We start from the raw sequence: 19,441 nt of genomic DNA, 5'->3' as shown, positions 1-19,441 counted from the left end.
AGAGAAGTCAGGCAAGTGATTTGAGAGTCGTGTGTCTGTAGAGACCCACACATCTCATGACTTCCTGTTCCTGCGCAAGCCTGTGTGTGTGTGTGTGTGTGTGTGTGTGTGTGTGTGTGTGTGTGTTGAGGATGCAAACTAATTAGAGCTGAGGAGGGAGACAAAGGTCAACTCACTGCCAGTCTCAACCCCCCCCCCCCACTCCCATCAGCTTCCCACCATTTTTTTCATTCAAGAACTCAGGCTCTAATGTGACCAGAAGAGTAAGGCCACCTTTTGTCTGAGAACACATATGACTTCTGGGTTAGCATCCTGTAACCATGGAAAACCTGCAGGTGGTGCATTCAGTTAAGCACAGACATGCAGGGGGGAAGCTTCATAAAGGTGAAGCAGTGCTACAGGTATCTCTCTACCTCTCTCCTCTTTCACTTTCACTTTCTCTGTCTCTATCAAGTAAAATAGATAAAGTAAGATAAAAAGAAAGCCTGCACTGGTCCCCTACTGCTGCTGTGTCACCCCAAGAGATCTGTACAAGACACAGGTTCAGACCTTTATCTCGTGATTCTGGAAGCTGGAGTCTGAGACTAGCAGAAGACTATCTTTCATTAGTCAGAGCCGTTGAAAAGCCAAGGCCCTTCTCTGAGGTACAGGTGTCTGCAGGCTCACCCTCTTTCTCCTGGTGACCGGTTCTCTTTTCTCTCTTCTCACTGGCTTTGGGTCTTCAGGGCTCATTTTTTCACTTTGTTTTCCACCTGCCACAAATACAGGATGCTCGGCTAGCCAGTGTGATCAGGACCCTAGCGTGTGATGGGGCAGTTTTCAGGGCTGCTCTAGCCTCAGTAGCTAAAGGAAGACCACTATGTGCTTCTGGCTGACCTCTGGAGAGTTGCCTGTCTCTTAAGACACCTCCCTCAAGTCAGCCCTTTGGCACTTACTGCTCCCCAACACACATACACACTTTGCTCTCATTGTCTTCTGCACTACTGATACTTTTCTGCCCTTTATCATGTCCTCACAGTGAGCTGGGCTGGAGTGAAGTCAGGCAGGTTGCCTTGGCCTTCTGCCTTCTTTCAAAGCTGTGTCCTCCTAGTTCCTAATTTGATATTGTTTGTACCTTTTTTGCTTGTTCACTTTACTTTTTCTTCATCTGGGAAGAGTTATTCCTGAGCCTTGCAGGAGCAACTCACAGCCCAGGTCTGCCTTTCCACTCTCACCATCCTTCCTTTGCTTAGGATTTGGTTGCTTAGCAGGAAAATTAGGTACACCTCAAGTAGCATCTTCGGGTTTCTGACTTTCAGAGTTGGAAGTTTTACCCTATGAAATGGAGGTCAGGCAGGTTTGTTCTTAGGAAGTTCTAGAGTCCTAGTGACTTCTCCCCCCCCTCCCCCATAAAGATGACACTTTGTCATAGAATTCAGTTTTTGGAAGAGAGGTAGGACCTCTATAAAGAGAGTGTCCTTTTCTCTGTGATATCTCAGGGCTCCTGCAGAGAAGCTAACACTGACTAAGGAAACCAAGCAGAGTGTGGCGTGACCGGGGCAGCTTCTGCCAGGGAGCCAGGAGGAGGGGATGGAAGCCAGCAAGCAGCCAGTGCCAGCTGGGATCAGTGCGCTGCAGCCTTGGAGGCCTCTGCTCTTGCCCAGATCTAAGAGCCCAGGGATAAAAGCCCGCAGGAAAGAAGCTGCTTCTTGCCACACTGTGCTGTGAGCTAGCCTGGGAAGTCTGAATGCCCCAGCTTCTCAGCACATTTGCCTGTAGACCTACCTTCAGAATTCTAACCCCAGCTCCTCCAGTCCCACCCCATTCCTCAGACACCTTGAGCTGGCTGTCAGTGTTGTTGCTGGTTCTGCATTATTTAAATCGAGCCTAGTCATTCATTCTCCTGAAATCTGCAGTATGATTTATTGTTTCTCCATTGTCATCTTCCCAAGTGTTTGATTCAAAAATAGCTTCATTGCAAATTAAAACATTTCTCCTCTCTGGGCAGAGGGTAGATAGCATAATGGTTATGCAAACAGATTCTCATGCCTGAGGCTCCAAAGTCCCAGGTTCAATCCCCTGCACCACTATATGCCAGAGCTGAACAGTGCTCTGGCTAAAAAAAGAAAAGAAAAGAAAAGAAAGAAAACATTTCTCCCGTCTAGAATATGACCACACATAACAACATTCTAAGTTTGGAAATCTGTGGCATTTCTGTGTTCACCCATGTTAGATATTAAGGGTAGGAATCATTTATTACTGTTTTTTTTTTTAATAAGGGAACTTACTTAAAAACAGAATATGAAAGTTTCTTTATATTCAGTAATAGCTCATATACTAATTAACTGAATATCTAACCAGAAAACATAAAATACTTAGATCTGTTGTGTAAGTTACCAGTTCTACAGAGAAATCTGGCCTTATGATGCTAAGTCCATTGAAACATCATTATGTTAAATGTGCTGTACTTAATTGCATGTGCTATGGTTTTCCTATGAGACACTTTGTTGGCCTTTTGTTTTTCTCATAGTTGAAATTTAAGCAGTTAGTAGTAGAGTGACTGCATGAGTATGTATGCCGACCATGCCATAAAACTTACCTTAATGATGGGAAGGGGGAATCTACTTGATCTTTGTAAAGATACTGGCTGGGGCACAATTTAAGATGCTAATATGTTTGGGAGGCTGGAGACATAGCTCAGGGATTGAGGCTCCTGGTTTGATGCCAGGCACTGCTATCTCTATCTCACACACAAAATAAGTAAATCTTCTTAAGAAAGAAAAGGAAGATGATAGCATATTTGAAATAGCTCTGAATAGAAAACTGCATCTTCTAAAGTCTTATTTTAAAGATTTTTTTAAAACTTTATTTAACTTGATAGGACAGAGAGAAACTGAAAGGAAAGGGAGATAGAGAGGGAGGAGAAACAGAGAGACACCTGTAGCACTATTTCACCACTTGTGAAGCTTTCCCCTGCAGGTGAAGACCAGGGGCTTGAACCCAGCTCTTAGCATATGGTAATATGTGGTTGTGTGCCACCACCTGGTCCCCTGATGTCTTGTTTATAGACAATATTGTAGATTTATATAATTTTAGAGTCACCTTAAATATTTACTTAGTACAAAGTAATGCAGTGCAAAGGCCTCTTAGTGAAGAAGAAAAAAAAGAAAGAAAGAAAAATACTCTGTAAGAAAAAGAGTCTTAAAAAGGAAGTGAATGTGGAAGTCCTGGATATCTTTACACAACAAATAATCTGTTTACTGAGCTGTCAACTTAAAAATTATTCAGACTGTAAATTTTATGTTATTTACCATAAAAAATTGAAAAATAATAAAAGTCAGTGCTGAGGGTGAGGTGCAGTTTGAAACATCCTGGTGTCTTTTGCATGAAACTACAAAGGTGCAGAGGGCATGGTTTGGAGTAGGGGTGGGGAGTTACACTCAGGTGTTAGTGCAGCCAGGTATATGGAGCGGGCATGTGCTGGGCTGGCAGTGCCAAAGTGTCTCCCAGCATGTGGCAGCAAGTGGAGACATAGCCCTCCTCTCTAGACACACAGAACTCTCTGCCTCATTGCTGTCATTTCTGGGGCAGTGTCTCCATGGACAGTGTCACAGGGATGTACTGTCATCTCTCCTTCGCCCCCAGTCCTCAGAATGCCTGTGACTATCAATCATCCCAACTTTTGCACTAATTCAAGCAGTTAAGGACCCAGGGCCCAGAGCCTCCATTCCATCACTGGAAACTGCAGCTCTGATGTCCCATCCTGGGCTTTCTGTCCCAGGCAACTCTCTTGTGATCACCCTCACTCAGAAAATGCTTAAGAGGGACCCTAAAGTGGGTCCTAGATGCTTCTTTGATCATTTGGCCAGAAAGAGATTACAACGAGAAACACTGGGAATACCACTATTGTCTTCAGACCACAGCCTGTCCTTTATTCAGTTACTGGAATCTTGCCTTTACAACCAAGAGTCTTCCCCATTCCTGAGGAGGGGGGGTTGATTTTAAATTTGGGTGGTAGATTATTTTTCCTTTTGCTAAAATTTTTACAGTGGTATCTTTGGCCCTGTTTCCACTAGGAGATGAAGGCATGGAAATTAAAAAACAAATTACAGGAATGAGGAGGTTACTGAACGACAGCACGGGGAGGATATACCAGCGTGTTGGCAAGGAAGGAGAAAAACTCAAAGAAGAACCCCAGGATATGGAGTCCCTTTGGCCTCAGCGTTTGAACTCTCCTGTGGAGGCCCCACACAATCTGCACCCTCCTTCACGTGGTTCATGGACTGAACTACCACCCCAGAGTGGGCAGTTCTCAGGGCAATATGGTGCCACCCGCTCTAGAACCTTCCAGACTCAGCCCCACCCCACTGCTGCCACCAACGGTATGGTTGTTTTCAGGATTCAGAATGCTGTTGGGGTGGAGGTGGGAATGGGGATCATTCAGCGTGTTCTTTGAACTCATGCACTGTATGCATTATATGTTTAATCATCAGTTTGAGCTAAGTTAATTTTAGAAAATGATTTATCTATCTATCTGAACATAGCACTTCTCAGCTTTGGCTTATGGTGATACTAGAAGAGAGTGAACCTGGAACCTTGGAGCCTCAGGCATGAAAGTCTTTTTTAGCATAACCACTATACACTGTCTCCTCCACCCTTCTATTTTGTTTTTGAGGTTAGCCATGGTTTACAAAGCGAGGAGTACAATTCACACCTCTTCAATGTACCAGGTTGTTGGAAAAGTCTTGAAACCACACCCACCACCAAAGTATTGAAATACATGGGACCTCCTCTACCCTTGCAAACCCCCTTCCCCCAGGCCCATTGGTAACCTCAGTTCTGCAGCCCTAGGCCAGAAGTTTGTCTTCATTTTGGCTTTGTGTGATTTTCCTCCTTTGTTTATTTACCTTCCATGCATGAGATCATTCTATATTTTCATTTTATGTAAGTAATACCTTTAGTATTTTCTTATAGAACCCGGTTTGTGGTAATAAATTACTTTACCTGTTGTTTGTCTGGAAAGCTCTTCATTACACCTTAAAACCTGAGTGATAACCTAGCTGGATAGAGCATTCCATTAGGAACTCTAAATATATCCTGTCAACTACCAGATGGTTTCACTCATATGTGGAATCCAGAGATCTGATATACATGAACTTAAAATAAAAGAAAAAAAGGCAGAAGCAAGCAAACTGTTTCTAAGACTTGTGAGAACTATAGTAGTTATCTTTGGGAGGTTGGAGGATGGGGATACAGGTTTCTGGTAGTAAGTGTGGTGTAGAACTATACACTGTAATCTTAGGATCTTATAAACTATTAATCACAAATTAAAAAGTTAAATTAAAAATAAGTAAATATATCCTGTCAGTCCTTTCTAACCTTTAGAGTTTTTGTTGAGAGATCAAAATTATAGCCTTTTAAAATAAATATTATATATATAGATAGATAGATAGAGAGAGAGAGAGAGAGAGAGAAAGGGAAGATGGAGAGGGGGAGAGAGAGAAAAAAAACTGAGAGGGAAGGGGGAGGTAGGAAGAGAAAGGGAAGGGGTGGGGGAGATAGCATAATGTTTATGCGAACAGACACTCATGCCTGAGGCTCCCAAGTCCCAGGTTCAGTTCCCTGCACCACCATAAACCAGAGCTGAGCAGTGCTCTGGCAAAAAAAAAAAAAAAAAAAAAAAGGAGAAGAAGAAGAAATTTAAAAACCTCAAATGGAAATAGTATTGGGGGCTGGGTGGTGGCACACCGGGTTAAGTACACATAGTAGAAAGTGCAAGGATCCTGGTGGGGAGCTCCCTACCTGCAGGAGGGTCACTCCACAGGCAGTGAAGCAGGTCTGCAGGTGTCTATCTCTGTCTGTCTATCTATCTATCTATCTATCTATCTATCTATCTATCTATCTCTATCTTCCCCTCCTCTCTTAATTTCTCTCTGTCCTAGCAAATAAAATGGAAAAAATGGCCTCCAGGAGCAGTGGGTTCATAGTGCTGGCACTGAGCTGCAGTGATAACCCTGGAGGCAATACAAAATAAAATTAATTTTTAAAAGGAAGAGAAAGGGGAAAAGAGACACCAGCAGCACTGCTTTACTACTCATGAAGTTGTCTTCCTACAAGTGGGGATTGAGGGCTTAAAAGCAGGCTTGTTTGCAACTGCCCATTCCCCACAATTGGTAGTCTTATGAGACTTCCTAGCTTAGTTGATTTTAAAGACAGGGAAGGAGAGGAGTCTGAAATAAAAACGATAGAAAGACAGGGAGTTCTCTCTTTTAAATATTGCTTTATTAGGGAAGTAGTGGTTTACAACACAGTTGTCACAATGCTACCATTTCTCATCCTTCCATAATAGGTGTCTGCATAGCATTCCAATCACCAGCTCAGGTCTTCTTCCACCACTGTGCATTTGGCCCCCAACACCTTCTCAGCCTCTCCCCATCGCACACTCTTGGCCTTTCTGTAACATCATGTCTAGTTCAGGTTCAGTCCCTTTCCTTCCTTCAGTTCCACCTATAATTGAGATCATCTGGTTTGCATCCTTCTTCAAGCTGATCTCATCTAACATGATTCCTTCAAGTTCCATCCAAGATGAGGCAAAGGAGATGATTTCAATTTTTAATACCTGAGTGGTATTCTGTTGTGTACACCCACCACTTTCTTAACTGTTCGTCTGCTGGTGGTCATCTGGGTTGCTTTCATGTTTGGGCTATTACAAATAGTGCTGCTATGACTGTTGGTGTTTAGATTGTTGTGCCCAGAAGTTCGAGTCCCGATCTCACACAAGGAAGACCAGCATCATATGCAATAGCAAGAGCCTTTATTAGCAAGCTTAAGCTTGGGTCTCCGACACCCTTCCACACAAGGGGAGAGTCTGCTGCCAACGACCCCGCAACATTGTTGCTTTCGGCTTTTTAGAGTACACAGAACAAGAGGTTGGTTTCAGTTTAATGGCTGTAACAAGGAACTGTTGGTTTCAATGTAAAAGTCTGTAACAAGTAACAGTTGGTTTCAGTGTAACAGTCTCTAAGAAGTAACAGTTTCTAATCTCTACATTCTAATCTCCACATAGATAGGTGTTTCTGTTTTCTTTGCATAGGTCCCTAGGAGAGGAATTGCCGGGTCATAGGGGAGGTCCATTTCCTTTTTTAAAAAAATTTATTAGTGATTTAAAATATATTATAGGGTATAGTTCCACATTGCACCCACCATCAAAGTTCTGTGCCCCGCTCCCATCTGTAGCCATCATAGTTCTCACAAAGTCTTAGAGACAGGTTGGATACTTCTGTTTCTTTGCAAGGTCATGTGTTTCAATTCTTTAGATTCCACATATGAGTGAAACTATCAGGTAGTTGTTTTTTACCTCTTTATTTACTCCACTAAGCACAATCCCCTCCAAAAGGTAGGTTCATTTCTTTTTTTTTTTTTTTAGTTTTTTATTAGTGATTTAATAATGATGGACAAGATTGTGATATGAGGGATACAATTCCATACAATTCCCACTGCCAGAGTTCCATATCCCATCCCCTCCTTTGGAAGTTTCCCTATTTTTTTTTTATCCCTCTGGGAGTATGGAGGTAGGTTAATTTCTATTGTTATGAAGTATCTGCAGACTGTCTTCCCTAGGGACTGAACCAGTTTGCATTCCCTCCAGCAGTATAGAAGGGCTCCTTCTCCCCCACCCCGCACCCCCAGCATTTGTTGCTTCTAACCTTTCTGATGTATGACATTCTCACAGGTGTGAAGTGGTATCTCATTGTTGTCTTTCTCTGATAATCAGTGACTTGAACATTTTTTCATATCTGCTTGCCATTTGGCTACCCTCTTTTGTGAAGATGCTGTTCATGTCTTCTCATTTTTTTAATGGAGTTGTTTGTTTGTTGCTATTGAGTTTTTTTTTTTTTCCTTTATCTATTTTGATTACTAACCCTTGTCTGTTATGTAAAGATCTCCTCTCATTCAGTGCAGTGCCTTTCTGTTTTGGTTATGGTTCTTTTTGCAGTGTGGACACATCTCAGTTTGATGTAATCCACTGGTTTGTTTTTGTTTTTCTTGCTGTTGGACTTGATGCTTCAAAGATGTCTCCAAAGAAAATCCCATAGAGTGTTCTACCAACATTTTATTCTGTGTATTTGATTGTTTCTGGCCTCTAACACCCATGTTGTCAGTCTGTTTGGAGTTAACTGTTGTGCATGGTGATGTGGGGTGTTCCTGTCTCTTCTGCACATGTCAACTTGATTTTCCCAGCATCATTTGTTAAAAAGATTCTCCTTTCTCCATGTATTGTTCTGAGCCCCCTTGAAAGAAATCAGTAGTCTATGGGTGGGGGCTTTGTTGGTTTTGGCATGCTAGGGCTTCATGTATATAAGATTGTGTTTCTGGTGGACTCTATTATTATCTAAGATAGAGAGAGCCAAAGAGGGAGAGAGAGAGATAAGAGGAAAGACACCACAGCACCTGCTGTGCATGGTGTTACTGTGTGGTGCCAGAGCTTGAATCCAGATACTCATGCATGCTAAAGTATATGTTCTGTCAGGTCAGCTGTCTCCCAGGCCTTCACCCAGGAATTCTTTACTAGAAGAAACTATTTCTTAGTAAAGAGTTGAGCCCACTAGAAAGTAAGAACTATCTTTTCCAGTATACAGTTGTTAGTATTATCACAAAAGACTAAACAATAGGGCAAAAAGAGCTCCCCTTTGTCATTAAAAGAGGCTTCTGGGAGTAGGGCGGTAGCACAGAGGGTTAAGCACACGTGGCACAAAGTGCAAGGACTGGTCTAAGGATCCTGGTTCAAGTCCCTGGCTCCCCACCTGCAGGGGAGTCATTTCACAGGCAGTAAAGCAGATCTGCACGTGTCTATCTTTCTCTCCCCGTCTTCCCCTCCGCTCTCTATTTCTCTCTGTCCTATCTAACAATGACAACAACAATAATAACTACAACAACAATAAAAACAAGGACAACAAAAGGGGAAATAAATAAATTTTAAAAGGAGGTTTCTTGCTCATTTCATGTATTATTAATCCACTCTCTTGTATGCCCCTTTACTTTTCATGATCAGAATAGTCAGAGTTGAAGGGAAGAACTACAGCCTTCCCCCCCCCACTGACACTCATCCCCTTCACTTCACACAAAACAGACAGTCCATATTTTGTAACCTATTTCATCAACATTAGATATTATTCCCTTACAGTAAAACATCCTTGACGTAAATTCCTAATTGTCAAGAAAAAAATAAAACAGCAAAAGAAAAAAAAATTTTTTTTCAAAGCTTAAGAAAAACAACTGATGGCTTTTCCACTAGGCTAATTTCCCATTGAGTGGGATTGGATGGTGCTTATTCTATAAATTATTTTTAGCTGTAGAGATCTACAGTTTTCATAGAAAGGATAAGAAAACAATTAAGAATGTCTTTTCAGTTTCCTTGAAATGTTAAAAAAAGATTTTCCCCTATTTATTATTCTTCAAGAAGATAAAAGTTATTTTGATTTCTTTTTTTAAATGCCACTGTCAGGAGGTAGGCAGTTCAGAGGCACGCAAGGCCACGTGAGACATGGCTGTTAAGCCAGAGGGGACCCCAGACATATGTGGTGTCTTCTCAATATTGCATAAGCCATATCAGATTCACACACTGGCTGGTTTCCAGCTTGGAAGGAAAGAGCTCTTTAAAGACTCCTCCATAAAAATAAAAAGTCAGTTCTCTTTAAAATTAGGAAATGATTTATAACAAAGCGGAAAAGGGTTGGTTTTTATCCTCTAGAAATGATAAAAATAGTACTCAAGATCATGGCTAGAAATGTTCTATAAGGGCCTCCTCGTGCAGCTGCTGCCATGGAAGAAACAATAGAAGAAATAAAATGCCCTTCAGTGTATACGGAGCTAGTAAACTTGTATGTTTTGGGTGAACATTGCTGTACTTCAGAATACAGTAAGAGTGGTACACTAACTTTGGTATGGGTTATTAATATTTCTAGTAACAAACATAAATACCCCCTACTTTGAGAATAGATCTTTTTGTGTTACTGCTTGCATGTTTACAATAGAAATGCATCATATTGGGAGTTGGGCAGTAGCTCAGTGGGTTAAGCACACGTGGCGCAAAGCACAAGGACCAGTGTAAGGATCCCGGTTCAAGCCCCCAGCTCCCCACCTGCAGAGGGGGTCCCTTCATAGGCGGTGAAGCAGGTCTGCACATGTCTATCTTTCTCTCCCCCTCTCTGTTTTCCTCTCCATTTCTCTCTGTCCTATCTAACAATGATAATATCAATAACAGTAACAGTAATAATTATAACAACAATAAAAAACAACAAGTGCGGGCAGTAGGGCGGTAGTGCCGTGGATTAAGCGCAGGTGGCGCAAAGCACAAGGATGGGCTTAAAAGGATCCCTGTTCGACCCCCCCGGCTCCCCACCTGCATGGTAGTCACTTCACAGGTGATGAAGCAGGTCTGCAGGTGTCTATTTTTCTCTCCTCCTCTCTCCATTTCTCTCTGTCCTATCCAACAGTGACTACAACAATAAAAAAGCAACAAAAAGGAATAAATAAATATTAAAAAAACAAGGGCAACAAAAGGGAAAATAAATACAAAAAAATTTAAAGAAAGAAATACATCATGTGTGACTGTGACTACTTTGGGGTTTTTTTGGCTTTATTCATATTTTTGTTATTTTTAATTTTAAAGTCATAACATCTCAGTTTGCTACAACTTTGAATGTGCTACTCAAACATTATCTGTTTTGTTGTTGTTGTTGTTATTTTTATTTATTTATTGGATAGAGACAGCCAGAAACCGAGAGGGGAGGGAGAGATAGAGAGATAGACAGAGAGGCACCTGCAGCCCTGCTGCATCACTCGTGAAGCTTTCCCCTGCAGGTGGGGACTAGGGCCTTGAACCTAAGTTCTTGTGCATCATAATGTGCACTCAACCACCTGGCCCCATCAAATATTATCTGTATTTCATAGTTTCCATTTGATGAATCTCTCTACAACATCTATAAATAAAACATATCGTAGGATCTAAGAGTCAACGGGACAAAATCCTTAGAACATACCTTTTCCAGTCATAGAAAACCCTAGAACAGCAGTCTCTTGCACTGATCCACTTCAGAGCAGTGAGGTGAATGCTGATGCCCGAAGGAACACTACTGAAAGGAAGATTCCAAATGTCCATTTTATTCTAGGGACCACAGGAAGATATCTGTTCACAAACAGGAAAACAAAACAAGATAGTTTCATTAAGGAATAAAAATTGTTTTGGAAGTTGGGAAATAGCTCACCTGGTAAGGTGTACACTTTCTCAGGTGTGGGGAACTGTGTTTAAGCTCCCAGCCACCACAGGGAAGCTCCGTGCAAAGGGGAAGCTCCTTAAGCAGTGGAGTACTATGGTGTCTGTCCCCTCTCTTGAAAGGGAGGGAGGGAGGGAGGAGGCAGGTGTGGGTGCACCAAGAATGATGGAATCACGCAGGTATGAAGTCCCACTGAAAACACAGGTGACAAAGGAAAAGAAAAAAAGAAAGGGAGGGAGTGAAAAGAGGGAAAATGATTTTAAGTTTAATAGTGTGCATATGTGCATAGCCAGGTCATTGGACAAGCATGACTTCACCTTTCTGGACCATTTTTCTATTCTGATAGTCAGAAAACTTTTAAATTCAGGTAGTGAAAAGGGAATTAAAATGAGGGACCTATAAGAAATGGGAATAAAACAAAAACGTAGAAGGCTTTCCTGCATAAAGTTGAAGACCAGCAATACTCTCTCCCTATCAAGTTCAAATACATCCTCCCTAAACCCTGCTCTGCCCCAACCCAGACACACTACACCCTTCTACAAATCTGAATTTGCTCACAGTTCTTAAGTTTTAATAGCATGTTTAATGCTAGAACTGTTTTTAATAGTTAGATATTTCATTCTTGATATGAATCTTATAATATGCATATTACAGAGTTTGGGGTAAGCCTATTCTCAGGACTAATTTTTTTTTTTGGTGCAAATTAATATGAGTGTGATTCTAGTGACTTGATGGTATTGTGATTGGAGATGAACTGGTGTGGCAAGAGGGTACCTGCTGTGGCCATTCCTTGTGTGTGTGCTTTCCTGCAAGCACCCCATCCTAGTGGAACAGCATGAACCTTATGATATAGAAGCCTGGATAATTAAATCAAGTCAGATCCCAAAATTTAGGATGTGAAAACTATGGGTTACATTTTCCTTCAGCACAGTTCCATCTAATTGCGCATACTTCAAAATCCTGTCATGATGCTTCACCCCACCTTCACCAGTTCAGGCCCCCTATATAATTTTGTTGTTGTTTGGAGTATGTCATTCTTTTCTTTCATGCTTAGGAGAACTTCCAGTGGTGAATTCATCAGTGGGATCAAACTGCTGTACTTGTAACTGCCAGTCAACCTTGCAGGCCATTCTCCAAGAACTCAAGACCATGCGGAAATTAATGCAAATGCAAGCAGGTACAAAGATCAGGCCTTGGCTCGAGTCCTTTGATTTTTAATGCTTCTGTGACATCTCGTTGGGGTGTTTATTGTGTTTTTATTGTTTAGTTCTTCCCACCTTGCTGCCTTGCTGTGCTTTTTCAAGTAGCCAATTTCTCAGCTTTTTCTACAACCCATTTTTTACCTTTAGCAAATTGAAGCATTTTTAATTGCTAACAGTACTATTCATATCCTTATGCTCATGCACTGAATATACTTCACCTGTGATCTCCTGGGACTCAGGAATGTCAGTTAATTAAATTGTGAAACAACTATACCTGGAGGTGGCCAAAGTTCTTCATCTCATTTTCTTAATGTGTATCGACATTAAGGTTCTCATGAGAAAAGAAGATGAGGGAGACTCATCTGACCTCCTGAGGTGTATAACCCCAACCTGTGCACAGGTCCCTTTGGGCCATGGAAGTTGGAAACTACAACATTTTATACTTGGAGAACCCCCTGGGGGAGCAAGGTCTGATGGAAAAGAGGGATACTGGGGAGCAAGAGCAGACAGAAATGTCAGCCCTTGGGCTCTGCTCGTGACTTCACTCTCTAACCTTCAGGACACTGGCACTCAGAGACACCTTCTGAGTCTCTGTCCTCTTGAGCTCCCCCATGCCTATTTTCTTCTCACACATGTCAGACCAGGTGAAGATCCATGAAGGTGCAATTTGGGGGTCTCAGTTTCTCCTCTTCTGGCTGAGTGACCTCTCAGCCTCTAGTGTTTCCTTTTTAGATGGAACACTAATACCTAAGTCACAGTGGTAGAAAGTAGCAAGTGCAGGTGGGCTCTGTGAAGCCTGGCTACAGCATAAGCTATTCCATAGTGTGGTCACAAAGTCAGGGAGCATTGCAGAGAAGCCTGAACAACTAGGTCTTCACTAAAGCCACAGTTAAAGAGGAAACAGAACTTGTATGTCATGGGTCCAGAAAAGAATCACTTCACTAAGCTTCCCCTCTTAGCACCCCACCCCTCTGTAAGCCACACCATGTGGGGGGTGGCTTCTGGCATTCAGGAATGCCACCCTTGAGGAGTTGTACTTGGTGCCATTTAGGGATTCTAGTAAAACTTTAATATTCAGTGGCCTGGTTTTGCTATAAGAATATTTTATATGCAGACCTGTCAGTCTCATAAGATTACATGAAAATCAGCTGAGCAGAAGACTCTCTGAAAAGCAAAATCTAGTTTTATAAACCAAATTTGACTTAATCCCAAGGGAGAAAAAAATGGTTTGGGCAGACCAGCAAGCATTTGACTCACTTGTTCCTCCACAGTAATCTGTGTTCTTATTAATCTGGCAAAGGTTACCATCTCCTAAATAAGGAGCTCCAAAGAAAGGTTACTTCATTGTGTACAGATTCCTCTCTCAGAGGAAGAATGTATTAGTACTTAAGAAAATATGCATATGAAATTGTAATGATTTATTTAGTTACTTAAGCTTCTTACTACTGAAATGGCAAACTACAAATTACAACCATTTAAATCCTTGACTGAATCCTTTCTAGAATCTATTAAGTAAATGCCACTTTGTCACCATGTTTTCTTTTCTGAACCTTTGTAGATTAGGGCAGTAAGAGATTCCCAAGCTGTTGGATAGCAGAAAGGATAAACTGAATAAATTACACTTCTTTAATTTTCTTAAACTTAAGAATTTGTGTTGTATGGGAAGATTTACTTAAGCCCTGTTACCTCTAAGACAGATTTAAGTTATATTTAGAAAGTTTCACCTTTACTGTAAGGAAAAGATGAGGAATAAGATCAAGCAATAATAATCTGGATATAGCAGCAGACTAGAGTTGTGTCCAGGCTTGCCAGAGAAGAAAAACTGAGAGAGCCCCTGTGTTCCTTAAACCAAAAACATCTCTGCATTTATTTTAGACTCTTAAAACTTGAAAAGAGTTGGCATGCTGCATAGATCATTTCTACATTAGCTTGGTATTCACTGGAAATGGAGACCTAACCTTAGGTGAAAATTTGGGTAGAACAGAGGAGAGCTCTTTACTTTTGAAGTCGCTTGAATATTGGAATCACTTGAACTTTTTAAAAAATGCCAATGTCCAAGGGTAATGTACCTACTGATTTTTGAGCCCTGCCCATGACCCCCACAGTAAAAGCTGTTTCTGACAGTAAAAAAAAAAAAAAAAAAAAAAAAAAAAAAGCCAATGTCAGGAGTCGGGCAGTTGTGCAGCAGGTTAAGCATGCACATGGAGCAAAGTGCAAGGACCATCTTAAGGATCCTGGTTCGAGCCCTCTGCTCCCCACCTGTGGCAGGGGGTCGCTTCACATGCAGTGAAGCAGGTCTGAAGGTGTCTATCTTTCTCTCTTCCTCTCTGCCTCCCCTCGTCTTTCATTTTCTCTGTCTTATCCAACAATGACGACATCAATGGCAACAATAACAATAATGACAACAACAAGGGCAACAAAGTGGAAAAAAATGGCCTCCAGGAGCAGTGGATTCATAGTGCAGGCACCGAGCCTCAGCAATAACCCTGGAGGCAAAAAAAAAAAAATGCAATGTCCAGATCCGTCCTGGAGATTCCAATTTCCTTAGTGTGAGGAGAGACCCAGGTAGGAACCCCTTTTGAAGCTCCCAGTAATTCTGTTGTGCAGCCAAGATCAAGAACCAGTGAACACTAATTTCTGCACAGGTGGTTAAAGAAAAAGAAAAAAGCTTTCCACTGTTCATATACAGTATAAATCACTCCAGTCCTTATTTGTAAGTAAGATTTCATCTCCAGTCTGGAGATGAAAATCCCATGTGCAATAAAAATATTATTTATTTGCAAATAGGAAACGACCTGTATTTATGTGCATTTACAGATCTTTAGTTTTCATTTAACTTATAAGCATATTTCTATTAAAAAAAAAAACAAGCATTTTCTGTAATCACATTTACAAGCCATGGTAATACATAAGGATTTAAATAATAATGCCTTATTTTTCTATTAAACTTTCCATCACTGTGTTGTTAAATGGTTAGCCAATATCTTCTCAAACCTCACCTATGAAAACTATAATTAATACCCTTGACTTCCCTAAGTATCAATATGTATTCGGTATTAGCTCATGTTCTTTTATCTTTGAAACTCAGGCTGTTCCTGGATTTTGCTAACTTGTTTCAGTTGTACAAAACTACATCATCCCTAATTTTTGGCACAAGAGTGAGCAGGTCTGACTGATAGCATGATCCTACAGGGACAGTTGATGAGTGAGTAGTTAATTTGGTGAGGAAGGAATCACTGACTGACTCTGATGAGTAACTAGCAGACTTTTCCCATATGCTTCCTGAAACCCATTTGAGAATCATCCCAGACTGCTTCTTCTGGTGAGTCTTACCCAAATGACTGTCCTGGTTCTGTCTTTGTCAGTTCCAGCATCTTTAGATTGCTAACACCCAATTGGTCTAACCTCTGATGGCACCAGGAATACTCCTAGGATTAGCTGACCAGAGAGCATGAGCAGCCATACCTCAATTTAAGCTCCTTAGTTTTTCTATGTACAGAAATGCCTGCAGTCTGTAAAATCATGCTCAGGGGTCTCATAAGTCTTCATCCTTGCTTTCCATCCTTTGTGCAGCAGCTGTGTGAGTGATTATTCACCTGAGTTTGAAGAAGGGCTTTTTCGGGTGTCCTACCTTTACAGTTGACTGTGCCCTGAGCATCCAGCATGAGGTTCATTTGGTTGCACATCATCTTCAAGCTAGCCTCACTTTGGTCTGATTGTAGAGCATATAGCTAGGCATTGTGCTGTGTTTCCCTAAGTGAGACACAAGTGCCTGTACCATATTTTTGTTTATTCACAGTTGGAACCCAAAACCGACAACAACCCCCAATTTCCCTTATATGCTCTCAGCGTACTGCTGTCTCACGCAAGAGAAATAAAAAGAAAAAAGTGCCCCAAAAGACCGTTGAGCCACTCACTGTGAAACAGAAGCCCAGTACATTAGAAACAGACAAGAAGACATCAGTGGCCTCTGAGCAGTCTGGTCTCCAGGCCGCCGAGCACACCTCCTCGGAGGAGAACCGTCTCTTAGGATTTGGCATTGTCCTGGAATCACCTGCCACAGATGTAAGTTGCTATTTTCTGGCTGCTGACACTACTACAGTATAACTTTGAGGGGGCTCACAGTATGAATACATTTTCCTCTTAACTAATTCTGCCCAAGAGGAGTAAAAAAACTTTCAGGTATTCTGAAGAATGAATATTTGCCTAGCCTAGAATTTCCTCCTCTGAACATCCTATGCCTTTTTATTTAAATGTGTTTCCATTCTTTGCCTCTGCAAGAAAAAGGGTAATGGAGTAAATATCTGCTCACTAATTTCTTTAACATTTTTAATTTTGCAGAAGCTGTTTTCAATTTCCTCGGTTTAGAGAGCTAAAAGAACATAATTAAATCCTTTGTAGATGGGCATAAATGATCAGAACTTTACAGATAAGGTCACACCTTTCTAGAAACACAAACTAATAATAAAAAGGGAGCAATAGTGCTAATTCTACTTTATAGATGCAAGCTACACTGCTAATTAGGTTGCAGAGCCATGCCATTTACTCTGGGTAATGATAGGTTAACGCTCTGCAAAGGTTTTTCTATTTTAATATCACAGCTCGAATGCTGTGCAGTTCATGATGCTGGGTGACAATTGAAATAGCCATCTGACTTCCATTTCATATTCATGTGACCGTCAACTAGCTTCTCTAACAATACAAACAATACACTATCTTTTTTGCACTTGCGCACCCTATTTACAATAATATCAAAACACACTAATGCAAACCCCAACTTGTTGGGAGAGGTCTTAAAATAAAGAAAAATGGGTGATCTATTATTACAAGATTGCATAGGATGAGGATCCTGCTGAGAACTCCCACAGGCCTCTATAGGATTGGAGTTTGGCCGTACCGTTAGCCTTTAAATAAGAAATAAATTGCTATTTTTGAAAAGTGTTCCCTTTCACATTGCAGAAAGACAATTTGCTAGCATATATCCACACTGGGGCTTTAAATACAGGGAGGCAACAAAAATAGTCACCTTGTGACTTTTTTAGATTAGAAAATCATTTGAACTTTTAGCCATTCCTTGGAGGGAAAGACTATTGTTTTGTTTCATCCATGAAACACATGAATGCACTCTGTGATTGTTCAGAAGTTTTTCTAGACTAAAATTTACATTTTTAAAAATCACAATGATGACAAGGCTCTCCTTGGGCCAGTCAGAACATTTGATTATATAATAATTATCATTGCAACTAAGGCTCTAGTTTCAAAGCCCATGAATATTGCACATCTGGAAACAGGTAAGTAGTTGTATAGTACAAACACATTCAAGCAGTTTTTATGCCACCATTACATGTTTATCAAATTTTGTAAGCATTCTTTTCTGATAAGCATTTCTGTACCAGGAACAGTTTTTTTAAATTGTATTAGTCATGTCCTACATGGATTGATCTAATGATAGTAACTCAACTTTCTCCTTAAAAAAAATTTTAAGCTGAAGTGTATTTCAGAGATAAATGGAAGAAGAGCTGATAAAGACCTTGGGTATATTAAATAAAGGCAATAGGATAAGATCTTATTATAATTTTATTTATATACTAAATCAAAACAATATGCTTTTCATTCATTTCACTCTTGCTAACAATATCTGCTAAATAAATAAAGTACATTCAAAGTGACCTATGAAAACTCAACTAGGTACTATCTCTGAAGAATAACATTCTTCTAAATAAAAGTGATAGGCAGATACATCTTGACCCAGCAGATATGCAATCTGATCCATCTGTTCATCCAAAACTGACTGCACCTAGAGGTCTGTGCAGTGCCATCACTGGAGGAGGACATCTTTTTGTGGACTGAGCTTACATAGCACTAGTAAGACTGGCCTGTGTAGCCAGCCACAGGGATGAGCATGAGGACTGACTCCCATAGGTGGTGGGACCATCAATGCTAAGGCATCCAAATGTAGGTCCTACTATCTGTGGCTTTTAATTATTTCTTAGCCATAAGGCATAAGTCCAGAGGAAAGAATAGAAAAGACATTAAAAAAAAAAAAAGCCTTTTAGGAATTGTTTTCTGAACTAGATCGGAGAAGATACAGTGTAGTTGGACATGTGTGATATAGCTGGGACTATGTTTCTGAAGATGAGAGTTTGGAAAGTATCCAGCTTGGGGAAGGCTAGGTCCAAAGTTGTAGGATTAGGTAAGTGGTGCAAGGTTGCTAACAGAGCCTTCTGGCCAAAAAAAAGTGAAGCTGAACATCTCCCCTCACCCTCCAACCAGAGATTTTTACTTTGGTGTCATACTCCAAACTCACTACGATTCGGCTTTGAGTTTCCCTTTCTGTTCTTCTTTTTCAACTTCTGTTTATGAGTGGGATCATCCCATACTCATCTCCCAGAGGGATAAAGAATAGGAAAGCTATCAAGGGTGGGGATTGGATACAGAGTTCTGGTGGGTGGGAATTGTGTGAAATTGTATCCCTCTTATCCTATGGTCTTGTCAATATTCCCATTTTATAAATAAAAATTAATAAATAAAATAAAAAATTAAAGTGAAGCTGGTGACATAGCTCACTTGGCTAGTGTTCTGCTTTGTCATGTGCATAACTAAGGTTCAAGCCCAGCATGCACAACACTGAAGGAAGGTTCGTGCTATGGTCTCTTTCATTCTCTGTCTGCCTCTCTGAAAAAAAGAAAGGAAGGAGGGAAGTAGGTCAGGTAGGTGAGGCCCATTCCTCAATGTCCTAGCATGTTCTCTGAGGCCCATGGCCTTGATCTATTGTACTTAGGGAGCCACTGCCAAGTTTCAGGTGGAGGAATAGTCAGTCACACCCATGTTTTAGAAGAAAAACTGGAGGGGTCAGGCAGTGGTGCATCTAGTTAAGTACATGTATTACTTTGTGCAAGTCCACCCCAGTTTGAGCCTCTGCTCCCTGCCTACAGAGGGGGATGCTTCACAAGCAGTGAAACAGATCTGCAGGTCTCCCTCTCC

The 19,441-nt window shown here is 41.0% G+C and overlaps 1 protein-coding gene across 10 annotated transcripts in view; it reads left to right on the top strand.

Moving 5' to 3' along the window:
* BEND7 (BEN domain containing 7) overlaps positions 1-19,441 on the top strand; it is a 115,288-nt gene that overhangs the window by 27,851 nt on the left and 67,996 nt on the right. For all 10 annotated transcript variants that reach the window (XM_060192187.1, XM_060192186.1, XM_060192184.1 and 7 more), the window contains 3 exons: positions 4,056-4,361; positions 12,310-12,432; positions 16,257-16,522. In XM_060192187.1, the coding sequence (XP_060048170.1) occupies positions 4,067-4,361; positions 12,310-12,432; positions 16,257-16,522 (684 nt within the window). In that variant the 5' untranslated portion in view covers positions 4,056-4,066. The remainder of the gene's footprint in view (positions 1-4,055; positions 4,362-12,309; positions 12,433-16,256; positions 16,523-19,441) is intronic.

The sequence above is a fragment of the Erinaceus europaeus genome, chromosome 6 (assembly GCF_950295315.1).
Source record: "Erinaceus europaeus chromosome 6, mEriEur2.1, whole genome shotgun sequence".
In the NCBI taxonomy this organism is placed as follows: Eukaryota; Metazoa; Chordata; class Mammalia; order Eulipotyphla; family Erinaceidae; genus Erinaceus; species Erinaceus europaeus.
The sequence above is the reverse complement of the archived record's forward strand: the minus strand, read 5'-3'. Positions and strand labels throughout refer to the sequence as shown.